Consider the following 21,845-nt stretch of genomic DNA (forward strand, 5'->3'; position numbering starts at 1 on the left):
GACCTTAGAACTTATATCTCAAGGTGGGTGGCGCATTTACGTTGTAGATGTCTATGGGCTCCAGTAACCACTTAACACAAGGTGGACTGTGAGCTCGTTCACCCATCTAGGCAATAAAAAAGAAATAAAAAAAACCGGGCGTCTTATCCTTTAGCGGTTAGTCCACAATGTCTACATCATGACCATTGGTATCGTCGCATTATTACGCAATGTTAATTTTCATTGAATTTGGGAATTACGACGCAAGGAAAGATCTTCCACCGAGCTGGTAATATTGCTCGGTAGACCGACGGCGCGAATGTTATTGTTCGGAACTTGTGTATATGCAAGCTTAACTTGAAAATGTCGTAAGCGGAATTCAGGGATCATGTCAAATATCTTGTGCTGTTTGATGGCTACCCGCCACAGATTCTTTCACACACGACAGTATACCTTCGGATTTTAACGCATATTGAAGTCTGTTCTTATTATATGAAAGCGCTTTTAACTTCCACGAAGGGGCTTGGAATTTGAATCGTACGTTTTTTAAATCAAGCTACTCAATACCTAAACCAAAAGTAACACAAGTAAAGAACTGTACATTTTATTCAAATCAACAAATTTCACATAAAAACACATTTATAAACAAGTAAAACAGAAGTGCCTACCTTATTTCGAATTACATGCATTCTGTTGCCTAAATAAATACAACATTTAAGAGTAAATTTAAGAGTTATATTACGTTCGACAATCACTGCAGTGTGCTCAGTGCGAGTTTTTGAACTTCTCGATCGCGTAAAAGTTAACTTATATCATCTTCTCGCATTAAAACTGTATAATCTCAAAACTTACGAATTTTAGAGGAGAGTGTTTTAAAGGTTTAACATGTGATATTTTTTAATATTAATCATCTTTGCAACATTTATTTCTTATTTTTTACCAGTCAAATTATCGGTCTTTTAAAGTAAGATAAAATTATTTATTAATTTTGTTATTAGTAGTCGAAACATAGGTAAACTAAAAAAAAAAGAACTAAAACTAAACTACGCTCTTTTGACAGTATTTATGAGAAAAATACTGATACCAAATGATTCCGCATATTAACTCAATTTCGAATGGTTTTGGAAATTGTACACTTTTAATGCGTAAAGACGATATTGTGCACCCAAATGTAGCACACTGAACAAATTTCAAGATGGCGTCCTATGTGGTTAGTACGAGTTTTGTAACGTTCTCGATAGCGAGAAAGTTAACTCAAATTTGTATGGAGTTGGAACGTTTGCCTACGTTTGCCGCTAGGGGCGCTATTCCAACTGCATACAAATTTTTAGTTATCTTTACGCTATCGAGAACGTTACAAAACTCGCACTGAGCACACAGTTCTATTGGAAATTGTGTTTGCGGTACTCGAACTAACATTCGACACACAAATACTGGCTGTTATTTGTTAATCAGCACAGATAAATAAATTCACTAATTATCCCATTTCTTCGATACGTCAATGTATTCTCCGTCGGGCGATTCGTAGTCCTTGATGGGCGGCGTCGCTACCGGACCGCTTATGGTATAAGGCAGTAGTTGCAAGTCGGGCTGAAAAATAGAAAGAGAAACATTAATTTCAGATCTGAAGTCGTCGTGGCCTAAGGGATAAGACGTCCGGTGCATTCGCGTTGAGCGATGCAACGGTGTTCGAATCCCAGGCGGGTACCAATTTTTCGAATGAATTACGTACTCAACAAATGTTCACGATTGACTTCCACGATGAAGGAATAGCATCGTGTAATAAAAATGAAACCCGCAAAATTATAATTTGCGCAATTACTGGTGGTAGGACCTCTTGTGAGTCCGCGCGGGTGGGTACCACCGCCCTGCCTGTTTCTGCCGTGAAGCAGTAATGCGTTTCAGTTTGAAGGGTGGGGCAGCCGTTGTAACTATACTGAGATCTTAGAACTTATATCTCAAGGTGGGTGGCGCATTTGCGTTGTAGATGTCTATGGGCTCCAGTAACCACTTAACACCAGGTGGGCTGTGAGCTCGTCCACCCATCTAAGCAATAAAAAAAACGCATCCCTCAGGAGTCAATGTTAAATTTGATTTTAGCGATTAAATTTTTCTGCGGCTTCCGAGAGAGCCGAAAACATAATTAACACTAATTTTACAGTTTAATCTTGCCTTTGTTATGATCATTATATGATATTATTTGCAACGTTTAAATGCTTAAGGGCGTCACACATCTTAACATACAATATCGCTCGTTATACATTTTGTATGAAAGGCGATTGCATGCAGTAGAGATGCGAATGTTGCGATGGATGTGTGGAGTAACGAGAATGGATAGAATACGGAATGAATATGTTAGAGGAAGTCTGAAAGTGGCACCTGTGACAGAGAAGCTGAGGAGTGCGCGTTTGGGATGGTATGGACATAATGTGATGAGACGAGATGAAAATGAGGTTGGTAAGAGAATGTTAACTATGAATGTGGAAGGATATAGAGGAAGAGGTAGACCTAAGAAGAAATGAATAGATTGTGTGAAATACGATATGGGTAAGAGGGGAGTGAGCGAAGAAATAGTATATGATAGAAGAGTATGGAAGGAGAAAACATGTTGCGCCGACCCCAGGTGACTGGGAGAAGGGCAGGATAATGAGGATACATTTTGTATGAACTATCACACATGGTTAAGATCATAATATATATTTGACAGTTTATAGTATCTTCGATATGTGTGACTTCCTTTACAGATTCTGTGGTCGAACTTTATTTTTTAAATAAGTATTATGTAAAACAAATTCATGTTGTCGTATTGTCCAAGCTGGAATTTTTTAACGCTGATAACCAGATGAGCTCAAGATCCGTCTAGTATTAAGTAGACACTGAATCCCATAGACAGCGCAACGTGAATGAGCCAACTACCTCGAGACGTGAGTTCAAAGTCTCAATTTCATTGTATAATACTCCACGGCTATCGAGGACGCATGAATTCTCCAAAGCAAATATCTACTCGTCCCAAAAGAAATACAATTTTACTGATCTACATGTGAAAAGGACTAACCTTCATCTTTCCAGAACGAATACAACCCTCAGAATTGTTGGAAATATATAATAATGTATATATTAATTTCTATTACGTATAATATCTACTTTTTTTTTATTTTTATGATTGAGGGTTTACTGGATGGTGGCTAGGAGACCTTTCCAGTTTCACAAGAACAGGTGGGCGAGCAAGGGCTTAGCCAGAAGGGACGGGATTTGCTAAGAGCTACCCGACCGCCTCCAAGGGAGACCTAAGAACTCAAGAGTAGTTGCTTCGCGAATGAATCTACTACCTGATCGGAATCGCGACCCGCTGAGAAGATCCGGCGAGAAACGGGCTGATGTTTAGGTTAGGTTGCACGTCGAACTCTTTGCCGAGTTCGAGGAGTACGGTTACCGGGGTCTCTACTGCTAGTGTTAGAGCGGAAGGCGTCTAATGCTAGTTTTATTGGATCTGATGGATCCGTAAGGACGTGTCTAGGGTGCCGACGGTGAGTGGCTCCTGCGTGAACCGGATTCGGGGAGTAATCAGCGGCGGCAACGATAAGGCGATTATCATGACGAATTGCCTTATCGAAGTAAGAATATCTAATCATTTAGAAACTGTGCTTCGAGTTTGATATTTTTTATGCGAGAACTGCATTGTTTAAAAAGTTTAAAAAAACCTTTCAATCATTCATACAATTGATAATCAAAATACCATAATAGCTTCATTGTACAGATCCTCTGATTCCTCGTACAGCCTGTCCAGAGCGCGTCTCTGGGCTGCCATGATCCTGTCGACTTGTGCAATGTTGTTCATATATTCATCACGTTTGTAACGAGCCCATTCCTTTTGGAGTAGCTCGCGGGCTTCGATTTCTTCGACCGACAACTGGACAGGAGGCCGTTTATATTTTCTGTAACATTAACATTCTTAAGAATACTGCACAATTTTGAAAAAAAAAAACCCTAAACAAAACAAAATTTGTCTAATAGCTTTTAGGTTTTTAAGCAACCAGATAAACGTGACAAAAAAAGGGTGCATGTACTTATGTACGCGCGTAAGAAGTTATACTTAAACTTTAATCAATTTGAAAAAAAATCGATTAACCAACATCCTCAAACACGCATATTGGACATCCCTTTTCTTGACATCGTATAAATTCGGTAATTCTCGGTACGTTTCGGAAAGTTCACCTGCGGCTATATTCAGACTCGCCAAGTTACGTCGGTCGTATTGTAATGAACGATTTAGTGGGCAACTTCATTTCTGTTAATTTTGTGTCACGGTGCGCGCATCGTAAAGTTTCACTCTCATCAATTTTTCATAACGCGCCTAAAGAAGTATAACTTCAAAAATTCTGTATTAATATACAAACACACATAATACGAGGACTCTGAATAGAGGAAAAAAGACCTAACCTATGTCTAGACATATTTTATTACTTGGCAAAAGTAATGTATGGAAATAAACTGTAGGTGAATGCAACACTTCCCGGTACCACTGGTAAACATAATAATATTGTACAAAACAGATCACCTCAGTATAATATGTTATAATATAAAAAGAACTATAATAATATATTTTTTGCTCTTTTTTTGCTTTGGTAACATTACAAAAGGTGTCACTTTTTGTGATGTTGTTATAATATATTGTTGTAACTAATTACTTGAGTGAATCCATCAAGTGAAGTGGAACCTCCAACTCATCAATAGGTTTCAACTGTCTAGCATTCTTCTCAAGCCTTCGAATTTGTTTCTCAATTTTCTTACGACGGCGCTCTTCGCGTGCTTTAACAATAGCAGGATCTATTTTCTTTTTTTTCTTCATCGGTTCAGCCCTGGAAATAAACAACAAAATCATTACAGACTCAATCACTTTTTACTACAAAACTCTACAAAACAAATCTTATAATAAACAATGTTCAACATTAATATTAGTTGATGGAGGCTAACACTTAGCATTGCATTAGGCACGCAATGATTCTATTATAATTCAGAAGGACATGGAAAAGTTGGTTTACAACTACTAACACAGCAGAAAGCCATCAATGACTAGAGTGACAAGTCAAGCTAATAGAGTATCAGTTGATAAGCATTGGTAATAGAAAAGCCAATGGCTAGCAGTTGATTAATGTTAAAGTTGAATAATTACAGCAATGATTACAGCTAAACATGATGAATAGAAGTCACTATACATGATATAAACTAGTCACTGATTGTATCTGTCTGTGTGTAGGCTTTGTTTTTCTTAGCACAACAGTTTTGGTATGATTTTTACTAGCCTTTATCAGATTTTTCATCCAAAATGTTGAATGGCATAACCGGGGTTCGGTTTGATAGAATTTAGGTGCTTAAAGAACACTATCCATCACTTATAAGGGTTGATCACTCACTAGTCATGAATAAGAAAATTTGTATAATATGATGTAAAAAACTAGCTAAATGGGAACAATTCTAAAATACGTGTAAAATGTAACAATTTTTCTGAAAATAATTCCTCACGACCTCCATAGATAGGTACACAGGACATCCTTATTGCTATTTTCTAACTAGCCTTAATTTTCTATCCCTTTTATAAAGCATTTGTTGGCATTTATTCTTTAATATGCTGTATAAAAGTGAGTAATTAGATATATAATTATGTAATTATAGATTTCTTTTTTATATGTAAAGTAGCAAAATTATCATTATGCGGTCCATATTTATGAATATATTCTTTTATCAACCGATAAGTACACTGCATGTAATTTATTTCCTGAAGTAAATCTTGTCCCCCTGATGTTAGTCTGAAAGTTAGCAATGATAAAACCAACTATTGTGTTTTTGTATTTAATGTTTTCCATTTGTGTTTATTTTGGTATACGCAATAAAAGACACTCCCTCCCTCTCTTTCTATGCGGAAGTTTTTTTTTTTTAAATCAAGACATTAATTTATTTATAACATTGACCATTATTTACAACTGCTATAAAATTTTGGGCCCCTTAATTTGACTATGTTACCAGTTGACAAATAAGTTGATTGACTTTAAATAATACTTAATGTATATTACCATAGCTGTTCAGTGATCTTGAACGTTAAGGCACTTGTCGTCGATATATTTCGATTTAACTGAAATTTTACTGTGGGACATATTGATAATCTGAAATTGACAAGATATTGATCATTAATAAAACTATGCAAATTAGACAATTGAATTTTATAGTTTCTGTGTGTCTTCTACACTGTAAATTATAACGTATATTAATTATTTAGTTTGGTAAATAATAATTTAACTCTTTATTTTATAGGTTATGTTTACACACTACAACTTACCTAGAAAATTGTCTTAGAATAGACATTTTAAATTTAAATTAAATGATTATTCCGAGACTGACTTTCTTTGAATTTTAATATTCTTGAAAAACTAAAAAACCTTCGTAAACCTAAGTTTTTTGACAGCTTCAACCAGATGCTTTTCATTCATCTGACTGACAAAGGAAACGTGACCCATCCTGACCAACCTATCCAGCTCTAAGCAAAAGTCGAAACCATTGTGTTGATGAAAAGTTAAATGGATCGGAATAAAATAAAATGGAATTAAAGGAATTTAACATATTACTAAAGACTAATTTATGTAGTTTAAGTTTAAGTAATTCATAAGTGTTAATGATAATTTAGCACATGAATTTAATTCTGTTAGTGGCGCTAAACTAAACAGATAATTTCAAAATTAAAATAGATACATAGCACATGCATATTATATTGAATGTAAAAGAGTGCTCTATGTCTAATAATAAATTAGAAAATGAGTATTTTAATAGTAACAAATAAAGAACAACCTTGTGACGGATGTCTGCACTCTTGACTCAGATCCACTAGGATATCCGGGAGGTGTGAATTGTCATACTTCGAAAAGCTCGCCGACCAAAGGGTCCAGCGACTGGACGTTCAGTGGGGCCAGACGAATATGCTACCCGCGCGAAACGCGACGGCCTACACTCAGCCTGACTCGCAAAAGCACTGTCTCATCCGAAGTTCGGACGATGGCTGTTGAGTGGCAGGAGCTTTAAGTAGCTTAACTCCGAAATTCCTGAAACCACCGATACTTAGATGAATTAGGGCGACTTCCTCTTGACATAAAATAATTCAGGTTGACTGTACGTACTAATAAATTTGCCGGCGTAAAACAAAATCAATCCTTATTTGAAGTGCATAAAACAAAATATAAATAAAAAAGATGTCACCAGGTTTTTAAGCATACAAGTTTTTATGGAAGTACATCCATTACCAGTTACTACGACAGTCTGTATTAATAAAGCAAACAATGACGATCATCGAATAAAGGTAAACATTGATTTATACGTACGTACGTTCTATTGATCACCTATTTGTTGCATGCGCCAGGAAATTGATAGTGCCGTGTGACCAAAAGGTTCGTTTGTATTGTTTGCCTCTATACACTGATTCTTTATAATTGATTAGATTGAATAGATATATAACTGATTCTTTAAACCTAACTGTATAGCGGATATCCTCAGCCTTTCGAAAAATCATTTTAATATTTTTTTTCTTTCTTGTTTCTTCTTCTTCTTCTCAATCGTGTCACTCTTGACAGAGTGGTCGTGATCGTCATGTAGTGTTGGAAGGGGCAGACTTGATGCGTCTCACGATGTCGCACTATCTCTCCCTGCTCGAGGCCATTCTACTGCATTCATTTAGGGGACCTCCCACTGCAGTTTTAATTTGGTCTTTAATTTCTTTCTTGTAAATGGTAAAAATTAAAAAACGAACACACGATTTTAAAACTTCCCTCCACGGTGTTTCATGAGCGCTGTGACGTGATCTTATTTAAGCAAGTTTTGAAAATAGTCCTCAGTATTTATAAATTAATGACTGTACTTCTGGTACTGTTGATATCCGGCGGCGATCATTAGGCGTGGGTTTGGAAAAAAAACGGATATTCTCAGTGGGTCGCGGTTCCCATAGGGTGGTAGATTCTGCGTAGCACTCCTCTTGCTAGGGCCAGTGTTAGCAACACTCCTGGTTTGAGCTCCGTGAGCTCACCTACACGTCAAGGCGAAGCTGAAATAGCCTCTCAAGGCTATCAGCATAGGTAGGTATTAAAATAAAATAAACTCAACTCAACATCAAACCGAAGACCAAAGTGCTTCCTTATTACGCCTCTCAAACTGAATAGACAAGTTGATGGTACCTGTGCATATCGGTGGGTTCTGTTCATTCTAGAAAATTGGACATTATTGAAAAGTATAAAAATCGGTAATGAAATCTCTTTTGACGATACTTCACTAATTTATTATTATTTCATTAAATGTTTTCATTATTTTTAAAATCCATGCAACCGACTCAAAGATGGTCTCTAATATAATTAGCGAAATTAAAAACGTATAGTAGTCACTCCGTCGGCTACGCCCGAGGAAAATTCCCTAGCTACACCCGTGATTGTGCAAAGGAAGGTTTTCCTGTTGCCCTAAGGGATCCCAATAAATACAAATGTACCTATAAAGAACTCAAAGAGAATAACTAATATTTTTCCTACGGTAATAAAAGAAATAAATACCAATTCTTTTATTCATTCCGTGTTATTAATAACTGAGACACGCCCTGCACATAATTTAAACTTCCAATAAAAATAATTCAATTCACAACCATTATTGATCATATCCATTTAGGTGATGAGAGCCTTGCGTGCGAAAAATGACATTCTAATTTGAAAAAGTAGCTTCGGGTTCGTGTATTCGAATTGTTAATTACCAACAAACAATTTTATACTAATAAACATGACCAGGAATCTACAATCATTCATTGAGCAAGCACGTCACAATAACAAATTTACTTTTTCATTTACCCCTACCAATGTAAACACGTGCGTAGAATACAAAGTTAGACCGGTATTCTCATGCTGTTTTAATGTTAACATCATATCATTCTTCGTTCAGCCTCACCGTGACATGTTTCATCGGAGCGTGAATCCTGAGTTTACACAAATCATTCATGACTATGATTACGAGATTCGTTAAAAATTAATAATTCAAAATGTCGGACTATTTTAATATGAGTGCGAGTAAAATGAGTGAAGGCCCAGAAATTCAATTGTTCAAGGATACGGGGAAAGAACAATTATTGAAATATCAACTTATTGCTTACATACTCGGAACATTGATTGTTTTAAGCAATCTTGTCGTTGTTGTATCGAGCGGATTGATACTAAAAAAAGGTCAGTATCCTTTAATAGTACCTAATAGGATCTACATAAAACTATCAATTGGACAACGGGACGAATACTTTCTTTTGTTTGTTAACAAATATTTGTTTTTTGAATAATTCAAAGCAGTGACACTACTATATAGGTCTATGCACTAGAGTGATAATTGAAAAATAACGACCTGAAAATTTTTCATAAGAAGAATGTAAATAGTTTAACCACAGATAAACGAAAAAATAATGTTTGTTAGATATTGTTGAGACCGTAGTGTCACGGGTGCTAAATTTGTAATTTTAATTCAATAAAAAAAGTACAAACGACCTACTTGTGACCACTATTTTCATAAGTACCTAATTTAATTAGTAAATTAATATTCCAGTTTTCTACTTTTCGTTGAGTTAACAAGCTCTTCTTCTTCTTTTAGTTTTTTAGTATATTTAATTATTTCGATCAAGAGGATTAGCATTTACCATCGTCCGCCGTATTGATTGTATTGTACAGCTTACCTGTATAAATAAAATACTTTTTTTATCTTAGATACTTAGACGCCAAAACAACAAAATTATGATATTATCGTCGGTCCTTACATAATTGTGGGATGTCTTGAAATTGCGGAAAATTATGTTGAAATATTATATTATGTTGATAGATAAATTCGCTTGAGGATTCACTTGTGAAGCTAATAAAAGCACATTAAAAATCTTGTTAGTTAATTGTTCCATTGCGGGGTCAAAAGCGCACAAATGTAAATGCACACTTTGGTGTACTTTTTTTGTAAAACATTACATGTGTACTTCTTTCGGGATAATAAATAACCTATAAACAGATAATAAGCTAAACAGGTTCACCCTGGCTCTCGAATGATCTCTTAACAATAACAAGGTGGATGGCGCATTTACGTCGTAGATGTCTATGGGCTCCAGTAACCACTTAACACCAGGTGGGCTGTAAGCTCGTCCAATAAACAAAGCAACGAAAAAAAAAAAAAATAGTCTGTTATTACTTTAATCTGTTTTAAAAACACGGACTACTGATTTTTACTTAAATAGTTTTACAAGAAGACACTGAAAAAAGTCTAACTTCGTATGTTGCGGCTATTCTATTTTCACGGGCAGATCCAACTCTCTCCACACCCTTACTTTCGTGACTTCAATTCCTCGGATTTCTCATTTGGAGTAAAGTCCCTTGATATACTATATTTTAGAACTACATATGTAGAATATACCTATGCATGGAGGCAAACATACAATATCATTATTTAGAATGAATTATTTATTTACCTATGTATGTAGTTACCCGCTCAAAAGCCAAGGTCCACTCAAGGTGATCAAGGTATATGAAGAAAATTATAAAGGTGATGATAAAAAATGCAAGTATTTTAATAAAGTCGATTTTAATTTAGGCCTTTAAGAGCCCTCTATAGAAAAGAGCTTAGTAACCTTTGACTTTAACAAACTTTAACGCCTCAAACTCCTATTCCTCCTTGCTGATGTCTTCAGGCTCTGGTAACCGCTTAACACCAGGTGAGCCGTGAGCTCGTACATCCTTCTTAGTACTAAAGAAAAGTACCGGTCCAATTTGATGAGTAGACGGCGCCGCCAATCTCATGAGGGACTGACCGCAAGTATGTGCATCCGCAAAGGTAGCCTTTTACCATCGCGTCGGTTTGTCACCAACCCAATATAGGTACTTCCCAAAGTAACTATTCTCGGTCAGCACCTGCAGCATTCGGAATGTTAGAGTTTCACGTCACGATTCCCGCAGTCCCAGAAATAATGGATAATCCTGAAACACCTCATAGTAGAGCTATTGGGGACGCAAAAAGAATTCTTGGGTAGTACCTACCCAAATTTAGTATTTTAAAAAAGTTGATATTTTCCATACAGCTGTGCGTTTCTGGTATATATAACAGCTACAAATAAATGAAATCCATAGGCTTTTGTTTTATAATTTTCTACAAGGACTATACTAAGAAATATGCAGGAAATCGTATGAGTAGTTAATGTAATTTTTTATAAAAGTTAATCTGAACTTAAATTTTAATCTTGAAATTTGGTGCTTTTTCTTTATTTTTCATTTGGGTACTACCTAACCTGAGTACTACCTAAATTGAGTACTACCTAAAAAATTTTTTTTTTTTTTTTTTAATTCCCCAATAACTCTACTATTAGGTGTTTCAGGATTATTCATTCTTTCTGGGACACCCTGTCTAATGTTATGTGTATATGTATATGTTCTACATACGTTTTTAATTCGTTAATTTCCAAAATTCTGTCTTAAAAGTTTTTGCGTTTTTTCATTAGAAAAATGTGTCTCATCATCAAAAAGCCACACCTGGTTTCCTTTGAAAATAGTTCCGCAACGAAAATGATAATATGCACATAATTTTCACGTTAACTGTGTTAATTAATAGCAATACCAATCAAACTCTGTAAGATAATTTAACTTTTATTAGTGTAGTTATTTAAACTTCGGCTTAATTGCTAAGCTACATTTTGTTTTTAAATCAACAACGATTTAAATATAAACGATTAAAACAACTATCGGCTCCATTCAAATCAATCAATTACACATTACAACGCTTTTGACGTCATTGTGAATTCTCAACGATCGTTGTTTCAAAGAATTGTCAGAATAAGATTTTTTGAAGCGTCTGCAAAAAAAGAACAAAAAGTTATTAATTCGGGTAGAATTTTGTTTGTATATTACAATTGCCTATATTTTACAATACTACTTATTATTAGTCTCGTTACAAAGGATTCAGATATATCTACTCTAGATATGAGATATGGGTTCTAAGGTCTCAGTATTTACAGTACAACAGCTGCCCCACCTTTCAAATCGAAACGCATTACTGCTTCACAGCAGAAATAGGCGGGATGGTAGTAGCTACCCCCGCAAGCTCACAATAAATCCTACCACCAAAAAAAATATTTTAATAATATTGTGTACAAACGAATTATGGATACATTGTCTTGTAACGAAATAATTTATAACGTTATAACGAAACGGACTCATAAGACGTCCTACCACCGGTAATTACGCATATTATAATTATGCGGGTTTGATTTTTATTACACGATGTTATTCCTTCATCGTAGAATTCAATCGTAAGCATTTGTTTTCCTCACCTCTCTAAATTTCTTATAATTATTATTATTGTTACTATACATAGTAGACCGTTGTTGGTTTGAACTGGTGTCCCAGGCATCGAGGTAGAATTTCCAATTTTTTTCCTACCTAAGATGGCAGCCTTGAGAGGTGGGCTCTGAGCTCGCCCACCCATCTAAACAATAAAATATATTCGATAGAATGCAAACATTTTCATTGACATTCACAGCCATTACGGAGTTTTGAATTAAACTTAATTATGTGTCGTAAGTATACTAAAAGAATCTACTAAAACATACTGATTTGTTTCCAATCTCGAATACATATTTAAGTATTCGAATATCTACGTATATGCGGAAGCAACACCGCTGACCCAGAAGAGTAGGTTTGTCAAATATTAAATTATGTCATATTTTGATCAACATCAAGGCCAATGAAGCAGTAAAAGCTAATATTCCTTTATTAATGATAGGTATGAAGTTGCCGTTTTACAAATCTGGCCATTTGAAAGGTAATTTATGTTTGGGTGTCAATAAATTACCACTTCGCCAGCAGATACGGGTGCATATTTTGATTGATAAAATATTTATAATAAATTATAATATTTTAACTTTCTCTGTACTAAATGGTAATTTTCTTGGTAAAGACTCAAAATTATTCGCACTAGACTACTAATTTCTAATAGAAAATAGCTCTGTTATGTTTTCATGCACAAACCGTTCAATTGGCTTTAACAAAATTTGGTATTGAAATAATTTGAACTCTAGAAAAGAATATACATTACATTTTATCCCAATGCTGAAGATTGATCTCTAATCACGCGCTATAAAAAATGTAATCCAGCATGTTAAATTACGAGCAGAAAGATAGTTACTTTTTAAAAAAACAGCGACAAAAAAACTATTATTCTATGGTTCAATTATGAATGGCAAAGTAATGTTTTAAGCAAGGCCGTTTCTTCATTCTAAAACTAAGCCTTACCAGCGATATCGTACGGCAGTTTTAACTGACAAAAAAGTTAAGTAGGTACTTATGTAATAATTTTCCTTAACTTTAAAATACAAGCACACTTTAGTATTTATTCTCTTCGATTTTCACGAGCCTTTTACATTATCAAAACTACTTTTACGGTTTAATCTCGCTTTCTTTTTATTGTCATTATATTATTTCTGACTTTTCGCATACTTTAGTTTTTGTAGTCACGGACTAAAGCGTTATTCGTCGGCTTATGAATATTCTGCTAACAACTACCATCTATTTGTCTAAAAATAATATTTCTAGACCTTAAAGAAAATATAGATAATATAATACGTACAACATACAATATAATACATACAATATAATACATAATGCATACAACGCATTGTAATAATATCAACAGAATACAAAATAAACATAAAGTTGTCATTCGGGTTAGGTACCTAATCGTAACCATCCGTGCGAGGTCAGCATAGTACCAATTATTTATTTTACTAATAAAGGTAATTTAAACGTATGAACTGGCACTCCTATGTTTTTTTTCTCGTAATTTCACTAAAACGTCCTATATGGGTTTATATAACAAGCCTATCTTCCGATTTTCAAGGTGTGATCGGAGTGGTGACAAAGCCTACAGTAAAATTATTGTTCTCGATGGCGTAAAAGTGAATTAAAATTTGTATGCAGTTGGAACAACGCCCCTAGCGGCAAACGTAGATAAACGTTCCAACTTCATACAAATTTGATTTAACTTTTACGCCATCGAGAACGTTAAAAAAACTTGTACTTTTTTTTTTTTTAACGCTGGGGAATCCATTTACGGATACCCGGTCCGGGGGGGTAACGAACCGGGTTATGTCGGACTCCGGCGCCTCCTGAGAGGAAGAGGGGGACGAGAAGGTCCTCCACCTCCCCGAATTCCTCGCAAGAGACTACGCCTTGAAAAAGGCGCGCGAAGCACTTGCCCCGCAGAACGACTACCGACTAAACCCCATCGAGCTCCACCACACCGGCTACACCAGACATACGGTACCGCAGTGCGCGCCGAAAGTCTGCCTTCGCCGGTACCCGTCCTGATGATAAGACGGGATTTCATCTCCGGGAAAATCCCGAAGGACGTCATTTCGGGAGATACACCGTGGGCGGCGCACAGGAGCCACCTTGCACCGCCCCACCACCGGACCGACAGTCGAGTACCGGGCGCCCCCGCACCCGCCACCTGATAGTCCCTACGGGGGCTGAGCGGGAGCTTCACGCACGCGCCGGAAAAAAAAAAAAAAAAAAAAAATATATATATATGTTAACGGAAATGTATGTAATCCGTCATTGTATACAATTCCTAGGAAATGTATGTAATTCCTAAAATCGCACGGAAATGTGTGAAATAAATTATATTATACTTACACATTACACATTTCCTAGGAAATCTATACATTTCCTAAATAGCAATCGGAAATGTAAAACATTTAAGATATTGGTGGGTACGCGGGGACAGCGGGACGAGTCTTGCACTACGGTCAGTTGCCAACTTGCAATCCACTGGAACCGGCCAGGGATTTAAGAAGTGCCTTTGCAAGAAAAACTGTGCTACATCAAGATGTCTGTGTTTAAAAAATAAAGTATTATGTACTTCCAAATGCCATTCGAGCTTACCCTGCAAAAATAAATAGCTATATCGACTGACAAAGTATTGTAATATAAAGATTTACTTTTATACTTTGACATTTATAATTACATAATTATCAGACTGATTACTTGCCAAATGAAAATTTTATTTTATAAGAATAAAATATATAAGTTGATTTTGTGATACGTTAAAAGATAATAGATAGTTGATTTTAGAAGTTTTAATTAGTAAGATAATATGAATATATTATTATTATTTAACGGTATGACTGTTACCCGATTGTCTCAATAAGTGTTATAATAAAAAAATATTATTAACAACGTGTTTTATTACAGAAAGCATTTACTTTATACATTTCCTAATACGATATTGGAATTATATACAATTCCGAGGAAATTTATACTTTTCCTAGGATATCTATGCATTAAATAGTTTTTCAAACAATATTTTATACATTTCCTAAATAGAATCGGAATTGTACACATTTCCTAGGATTTGTATACAATTCCTTGATTTCATACATTTCCGGTAACATATATATAAAAAAAAACTTGTACTAAGAACACAGCTGGGCCGTGAGCTCTATCATCCATCTAAGTAACAAAAAAAAAAACAAAGTAACAAGAAAAATGTTGCGGTCGAATAAAAATAAATAAAAAATCTTCAACACGGCTTTCCAATTTTTATTAAATACTCGAGCATGACACTGTAATTAAACGCGAAGGTTTGATTTAAAATACACGATTTTGTAGGCCAATAAATTAATTCGCTAACAAATTACATACTGTTAATAGTACTTCACATATGTATGCCTTGCTAAGTAAATTAAATTACCTGGAAATACACATTTTTTATACTATTATCATGCAAAGTTTTTTTTGCCCGCGTTATATTAGCTTCACTTGTATGTATGTTTGTAACTGACTCCTTTAGACGCGATTTTGACCCACTTTAAACGGCCAGATTTCATTCAAACTTTGTAGATTTATCGAGGACCGATGACAATACAATAATTTGATAATTTTAAGTCGTATCTATTTCATTTAGGACCGAAGATCGCTGGTCCAGACCTTGCCACTTAGTTTGACTGGGGCTTAACCAGCAATGGAAGGTTTACTAACAGCTTAAAGGCAGCCGCTTCGCGAGTGCATAACTATCAATTACTATACAGTATACATGATACGTCCAACACCGTCCCTAAAATACTAGCAACTATACACAATTTTCACGGAATCGAATAGACGACCATCTCCATTATGTTCGCAACGAGTTGTAGGTAACCTTTGGAGCCGCCACGCACCCACCGCAAACTACTTGCGTATACTTAACCCAGAGGCCGCAGATGTAAATGACATGTAATAAAAACCAAATCTAATGAAATACTAAAATAGTCATTGAACGAAATAGAGCGATCAGTTAATAGTGGCGAAACTGCATGTTTCGTGTATTATCGAATTAACGACTAACAGTAGGATCTTAAAATACCTTCAAAACATTGCAAATTCTCCTTAAACTAGTTTCATCGCTATGAAAAAATCTGAATGTTTTTGTGACTTAATTTTGTTTGGTTGCTGAGCAAACTTCACACTTGGTCAGTGAAGCGAAATAATAAGTACCATATGAAATATAACGTCTTTTTATGATATATTCGCTTAAAAGGCTTCCAGCTTCTGGTTTCATATTCAAGACTAGTGGCCCCGCAGTAGTCGAAATTCGACTATAATTAATTGAAATTATAAGTTTAAACATTATTATGGTTCTATTGACGAACACTATTATAATTCGATAATATAATCACAGTATTCACCAAAACTGCACTATAAATCAATAACATTAAAGACGTACAATATTAATCTATTTTCAATTCGACCACAGACTTTAAACAAAATAACAAAAGTTTCCCAATTGACAGTAAACAAAGAGTATATTTTTATGTATGTGTTGTGTCACATAGATGGTAGTGTGTGTAATGTTTTCTTTATTGATTTAAAGTATATTTTATGCACTATTTAAAAAAAAAAAATTAGCATAGTGCACTCCTTCTCTATACATATTCTTTATAAGTGTGAGAAATTTCATGCTCCTCCGTTCGCGCAATTTTCGGAAAAAGGGGTACAAAGTTTTTGCTTCACGAATTAATATTTAGATATAGAAAGAAGAAACCTTGTAATACAAATAATATCAATTTGATCAATGAAAACGGACAAGTGCTTTAATCAGATGTAGAATTCTGTTTTTAATTATTTTTTTTATTGCTTAGAACGGTTGACGAGCTCACAGCCCATAGACATCCACAACGTAAATGCGCCACCCACCTTGAGATATAAGTTTTGAGGTCTCAAGTATAGTTACAACGGTTGCCTCACCCTTCAAACCGAAACGCATTACTGCTTCACGGGAAAAATAGGCAGGGTGGTGGTACCCACCCGCGCGGACTCACAAGAGGTCCTACCACTAGTAATAAAATGATCGCCAATAGTTAGATAACAAATTGGTAAATAATTTAAAAACATTAACGATATATAGTAGATGGGATATGGTAAGCCCACACGAATTTATATATTATAATATGTGTATATGCTTTCGAATCCCGCCGGCAGGTACCAATTTTTCTAATGAAATACGTACTTAACAAATGTTTACGATTGACTTCCACGGTGAAGGAATAACATCGTGTAATAAAAATCAAACCCACAAAATTATAATTTGCGAATTACTGGTGGTACACGGGTAGGTACCACCGCCCTGCCTATTTCTGCCGTGAAGTAGTTATACGTTTCGGTTTAAAGGGTGGGGCAGCTGATGTACTACAAAAACTGAGACCTTAGAACTCATATCTAAAGGTAGGTGGCGGCATTTACTTTGTAAATGTCTATGGGCTACGGTAACCACTTAACATCAGGTCAGCCGTGAGCTCGTCGACCATCCTAAGCCAAAAAATAACGAGTACACATATCCTGTCTGTTTCGCGTCAGGATACTCGTGTACATTTTACTTCTTCGTCATTACACTCTTGTAGCCCAGAGTGGCCGTGACATCACATATCGTAACACACTGAGGAGTTTTACAAACCGGCGCTATTCCTCTCCTCCGGCTGCGCGTCTGAAGCTGTCGTGCAGGTAGAAAATTGTTTGGTCTGGTCAGTCCACCTTACGGGAGATCTATACCTTTACTATGACAATAAAATTAATGGCCTCTTAATTATAAAATAAAAACTCATATCACTGCAAAATTCATTAATAACGCTTGCGACGAAGGGCTCGGCGTGTAAACTAACCCATTGACACAGCCCACTGAGTTTCTCGCCGGATCTTCTCAATTGGTCGCGTTTCCAATCCGATGGTAGATTCTGCGAAGCACTGCTCTTGCTAGGGCTAGTGTTAGCAACGCCCCCAGGTTAGAGCCCCGTGAGCTCACCTACTCGCCCGGCGAATCTGGTATGACCCTTCGAAGTTGCTAGAATAGGTAGGAAAAAAAAAAGAAAAAAAAGTTCTTATTTATTGCCAAGCCTTCGCAGCGTTCAATCTTCGAAAAAAAATCCAACTAATCGACCCGATCGTTATCGTTCTAATCCGTAAACTACTCGTACTATTTATGGTATCAAAAGACTATACGTTGAACATGAAGCGTATAAAACCTGTCCAATTAAATAATAGCATCAAAAATATAAAGTCGTTCCTATTTTTTAAGCTCACGACCTGTTCTGCTAGTCTTTTTTACATCATATTACTTATATAGCTCATAATTTGTACATTTTACATTAATAACTGTTGTTTATTGTTCTATTTACATATGTCTAACATACTAAAAGCCTTAACCTGTCACAACATACCAATTATTACGACTATTTTCAAATTGCTAGTTTTCATGTTAGTTAGTTAGTTTCGTTAGTTAAGAACTGTATAAGCTCTGGTTATATTATTGCGCAGCTAGTATTATTGTACAACTATTTACGTTCTACCGTCAGCAAACTAACATCATGTTCATTAAATTTTTCAACCCCGATAATTAGGTTGACCATTCATGCGGTCATTCCACTTATTCTTGTTTGCTAAAGTTATTCAGCATAAATAATGCTATTCAGGATGCGACTTGTAAACGGACGTAGAAATTAACACATAGGTGATAATTGAATATAATTGTAATGTGTATTTAAAGAAGGTCAGAAAATGACGCGTATTTTACGACTACAAGAGAATTTTTGAGGAATCGAGCAATTAAAAAATTAAGGCTTATATTGAAGTGACAGATGAGCCAATTAGACAGTTCCAAGCTGCGTACTAAGTAGCGATTTTATAAAAAAACCTTGTATGATTTTGTTGTAGGTCAGAAACCAAAGAGCACGTACCTTCTGCTGGGCAATGTCTCGCTTGCCGACACAATCGTCGGCTTTTCCCTTATATTCGGAATGTCTATGGAGAACACCATAAGTTCTAATGTACTATGCATCTTTCAAATTGGTAAGAACCAGCCTATCTCATTTAAAAATGAAATTATAACCTAATTATTTAATAACCAGCTATTGAATAATCGTGGAATTGTTCCTCAGGTATGCTTGCTTGCCCTGTGATGGTGTCACTATTCAGTGTTGGTCTAATAGCTGTCGATCGCTATATCTACATTCTGCACGGCTTGTACTACGGAAGATGGTTCAATACAAAAAGAGTAAGAATCGGTATACTCTGCACGTGGATTATTAGTAAGTCGATTATTGATTCAAATACATAAGTTAAATTTCACTGTTTTCTTTATTATCTTTCTCGTAGGTCTCACTTTGGGATTCTTGCCTGCGACCGGCTGGAAAACGAGGAGCTTTTGTATACAAGGTGTTATTATGTAGCCCTGTTTCCTGGTATCTTAGTGCTGCTGAACTCTGTCCTTAGCATCATCCCAATTATTGTCGTGGCAGTGCTGTACTCTATTATACTGTTTAGAGCTTTGAAAAACGTGAAGAATCTTAAGGCCGCGAAAAATGATGAAAAACCAAAACTGGAAACACCTAAACTGAGAATGTATCGTGGAACCGTTAACGAGAATAAAGTAAAAACACAGTTCTGTAGGAGTTCAACTAGTGTAAGCGATATTAGCGTTCACAGGAGTTCTTCGTTTCATTTAAGTCAAACGAATCAAAATCCAAAGTCGAGAATTAAAATATCTACAAAATCCAAAAGCATCGATGATCTCACAAGTGACAATGCAAACATTCTACACGACTACCGTGACAGTAAAAATAATGATGGCCGAACGCACGAATCTGGACACGAATCCAAGTTCAGTGTTTACACTGTAGAATCGAATCTTTCTGATAGAAACTCATCGTTTGCTGACGCAAATAATACATCGGATTTGGAGATCAATGTAAACAACAGATCTAATAGTAATGTTAAATCGAAAGAGCCAAACAAATGGAGGGCTATAACCGTTGTAATGTTAACATCCGGAAGTTTTATAGTAACGTGGCTTCCTTTCTTTGTGGCCGTAATATTATTTGTGTTCTGTGAAGACAAGCTGAAGAATCAAAAATGTATTGAAATACGTCGTTTGATTGAAGGCCCTCTAGCTACTTTAGCATTTGTTAACAGTATTCTTAATCCACTGATATATGCTTGGTGGCATAAAGGATTCCAGAGGTCGGTGCGTGCATACTACCATAAATATGTACACAAATTCACGTGCTATTTCGGTAGATGATGTAGATATTAAGATATTATGGCTATTTTAATTTGTTATTTATTCAACGACGAAGCCACGGGAATACTGTAGTGTGTTATTTAAGGTGCAAACCATGACACGTGGAAAACGTAAAAGTAAGCATTATGTGTGTTATGTATTGTTCAAATACCAACAAAATTGTGAAAATAAAGTTCAATAGATTTAAATCAATGACTTTCAATTCACGACACAATTAACCTGAATTATTATTAAAAAACAAATACAATATATCTCATCTTAAAATTAAATAAATAGAATCAAGTTGAATGATTGATTTTAATGGTAAACAGGGCAATAAAAACACATATTTTACCAGCAACTAATTATATTTGATGTCGTGGTCTAATTAATCAAAGATAATATTATGCAAATTTGTCAAAATACACACTGCGTCGCTGGTATTTATTTTACGATATTTACAAAACAGTCGGTCATAAAACTTTACAACTTACTTCAATTTATAGCTAATTAAGAAACGTATAAAAAGTATAACTAAAACAAACACGAAATCTGGTTATGCACAGAAGTATTATTTGGCACAAACCTATCATCATTCTCCTGCCCAGTCGCCTAGACCGACCCTAACAAATTTTCTCCTTCCATACTCTTCTATCATATATCATTTCTTCGCTCACTCCCCTCTTACTATATCGTCTTTCACGTAATCCATCCATTTCTTCTTAGGTCTACCTCTTCCTCTATATTCTTCCACGTTCATAGTTAACATTCTCTTACCAACCTCATTTTCATTTCGTCTCATCACAATGACATGTCCAAACCATCCCATCCCACAATCTGGTACAATGATATAAACAATCTAAATAAACTTAATTAACGTAGTGCGCACAAATTCTAACCGCAGGCGATCCGTTCTGACTGTATACCGCGCAGTATGCTATCCGGTTCCAAAAAATTGGATAACTGTTTTACCAAATACCATAAGCTTGTGTTTCAATGCATACGGCGTTTCTCAACCATGTCTTATCTCTTCGACCATATTATCTAATAACCAAATGCCTGTCGCGGATATATAGCCATTTAATCTAATATTTTTCTCTAATATGAAAATCTGGATGTTTGTCCACCAACCAGAGCTGTTTGTTTATTTGTTTAAATTCATAAGGCTCCCACCTTGGAACAGAGGGCCTCAACAGTATTTCGTAGTCGCGATAGGTTTTGGGCTACGTACGCGCTTTACTTCAGACCAGGTTAGC

General features: G+C 35.6%; 2 protein-coding genes across 2 annotated transcripts; one reads left to right on the top strand and one right to left on the bottom strand.

Annotated features, from left to right (window-relative positions):
- Window positions 1-567: 567 nt before the first annotated feature.
- Window positions 568-6,479, bottom strand: mRpL40 (mitochondrial ribosomal protein L40). The gene is made up of 5 exons (XM_028175591.2): window positions 6,314-6,479; window positions 6,051-6,140; window positions 4,668-4,838; window positions 3,716-3,914; window positions 568-1,569 (listed from the first exon to the last, which is right to left on the bottom strand). The coding sequence occupies exons 1-5, from the start codon at window positions 6,337-6,339 to the stop codon at window positions 1,453-1,455; spliced, it is 603 nt and encodes a 200-aa protein (XP_028031392.2). The 5' UTR covers window positions 6,340-6,479; the 3' UTR covers window positions 568-1,452.
- A 2,391-nt stretch (window positions 6,480-8,870) lies between these two features.
- LOC114243934 (uncharacterized) lies at window positions 8,871-20,798 on the top strand. The gene is given in 5 exon segments (XM_089738705.1): window positions 8,871-9,215; window positions 19,245-19,379; window positions 19,469-19,618; window positions 19,686-19,718; window positions 19,721-20,798. Coding segments are annotated over 5 exon segments (1,389 nt in total). The 5' UTR covers window positions 8,871-9,034; the 3' UTR covers window positions 20,611-20,798.
- The last annotated feature ends 1,047 nt before the right edge of the window (window positions 20,799-21,845 follow it).

Source organism: Bombyx mandarina, chromosome 25 (assembly GCF_030267445.1).
Source record: "Bombyx mandarina strain Sakado chromosome 25, ASM3026744v2".
NCBI lineage: Eukaryota > Metazoa > Arthropoda > Insecta > Lepidoptera > Bombycidae > Bombyx > Bombyx mandarina.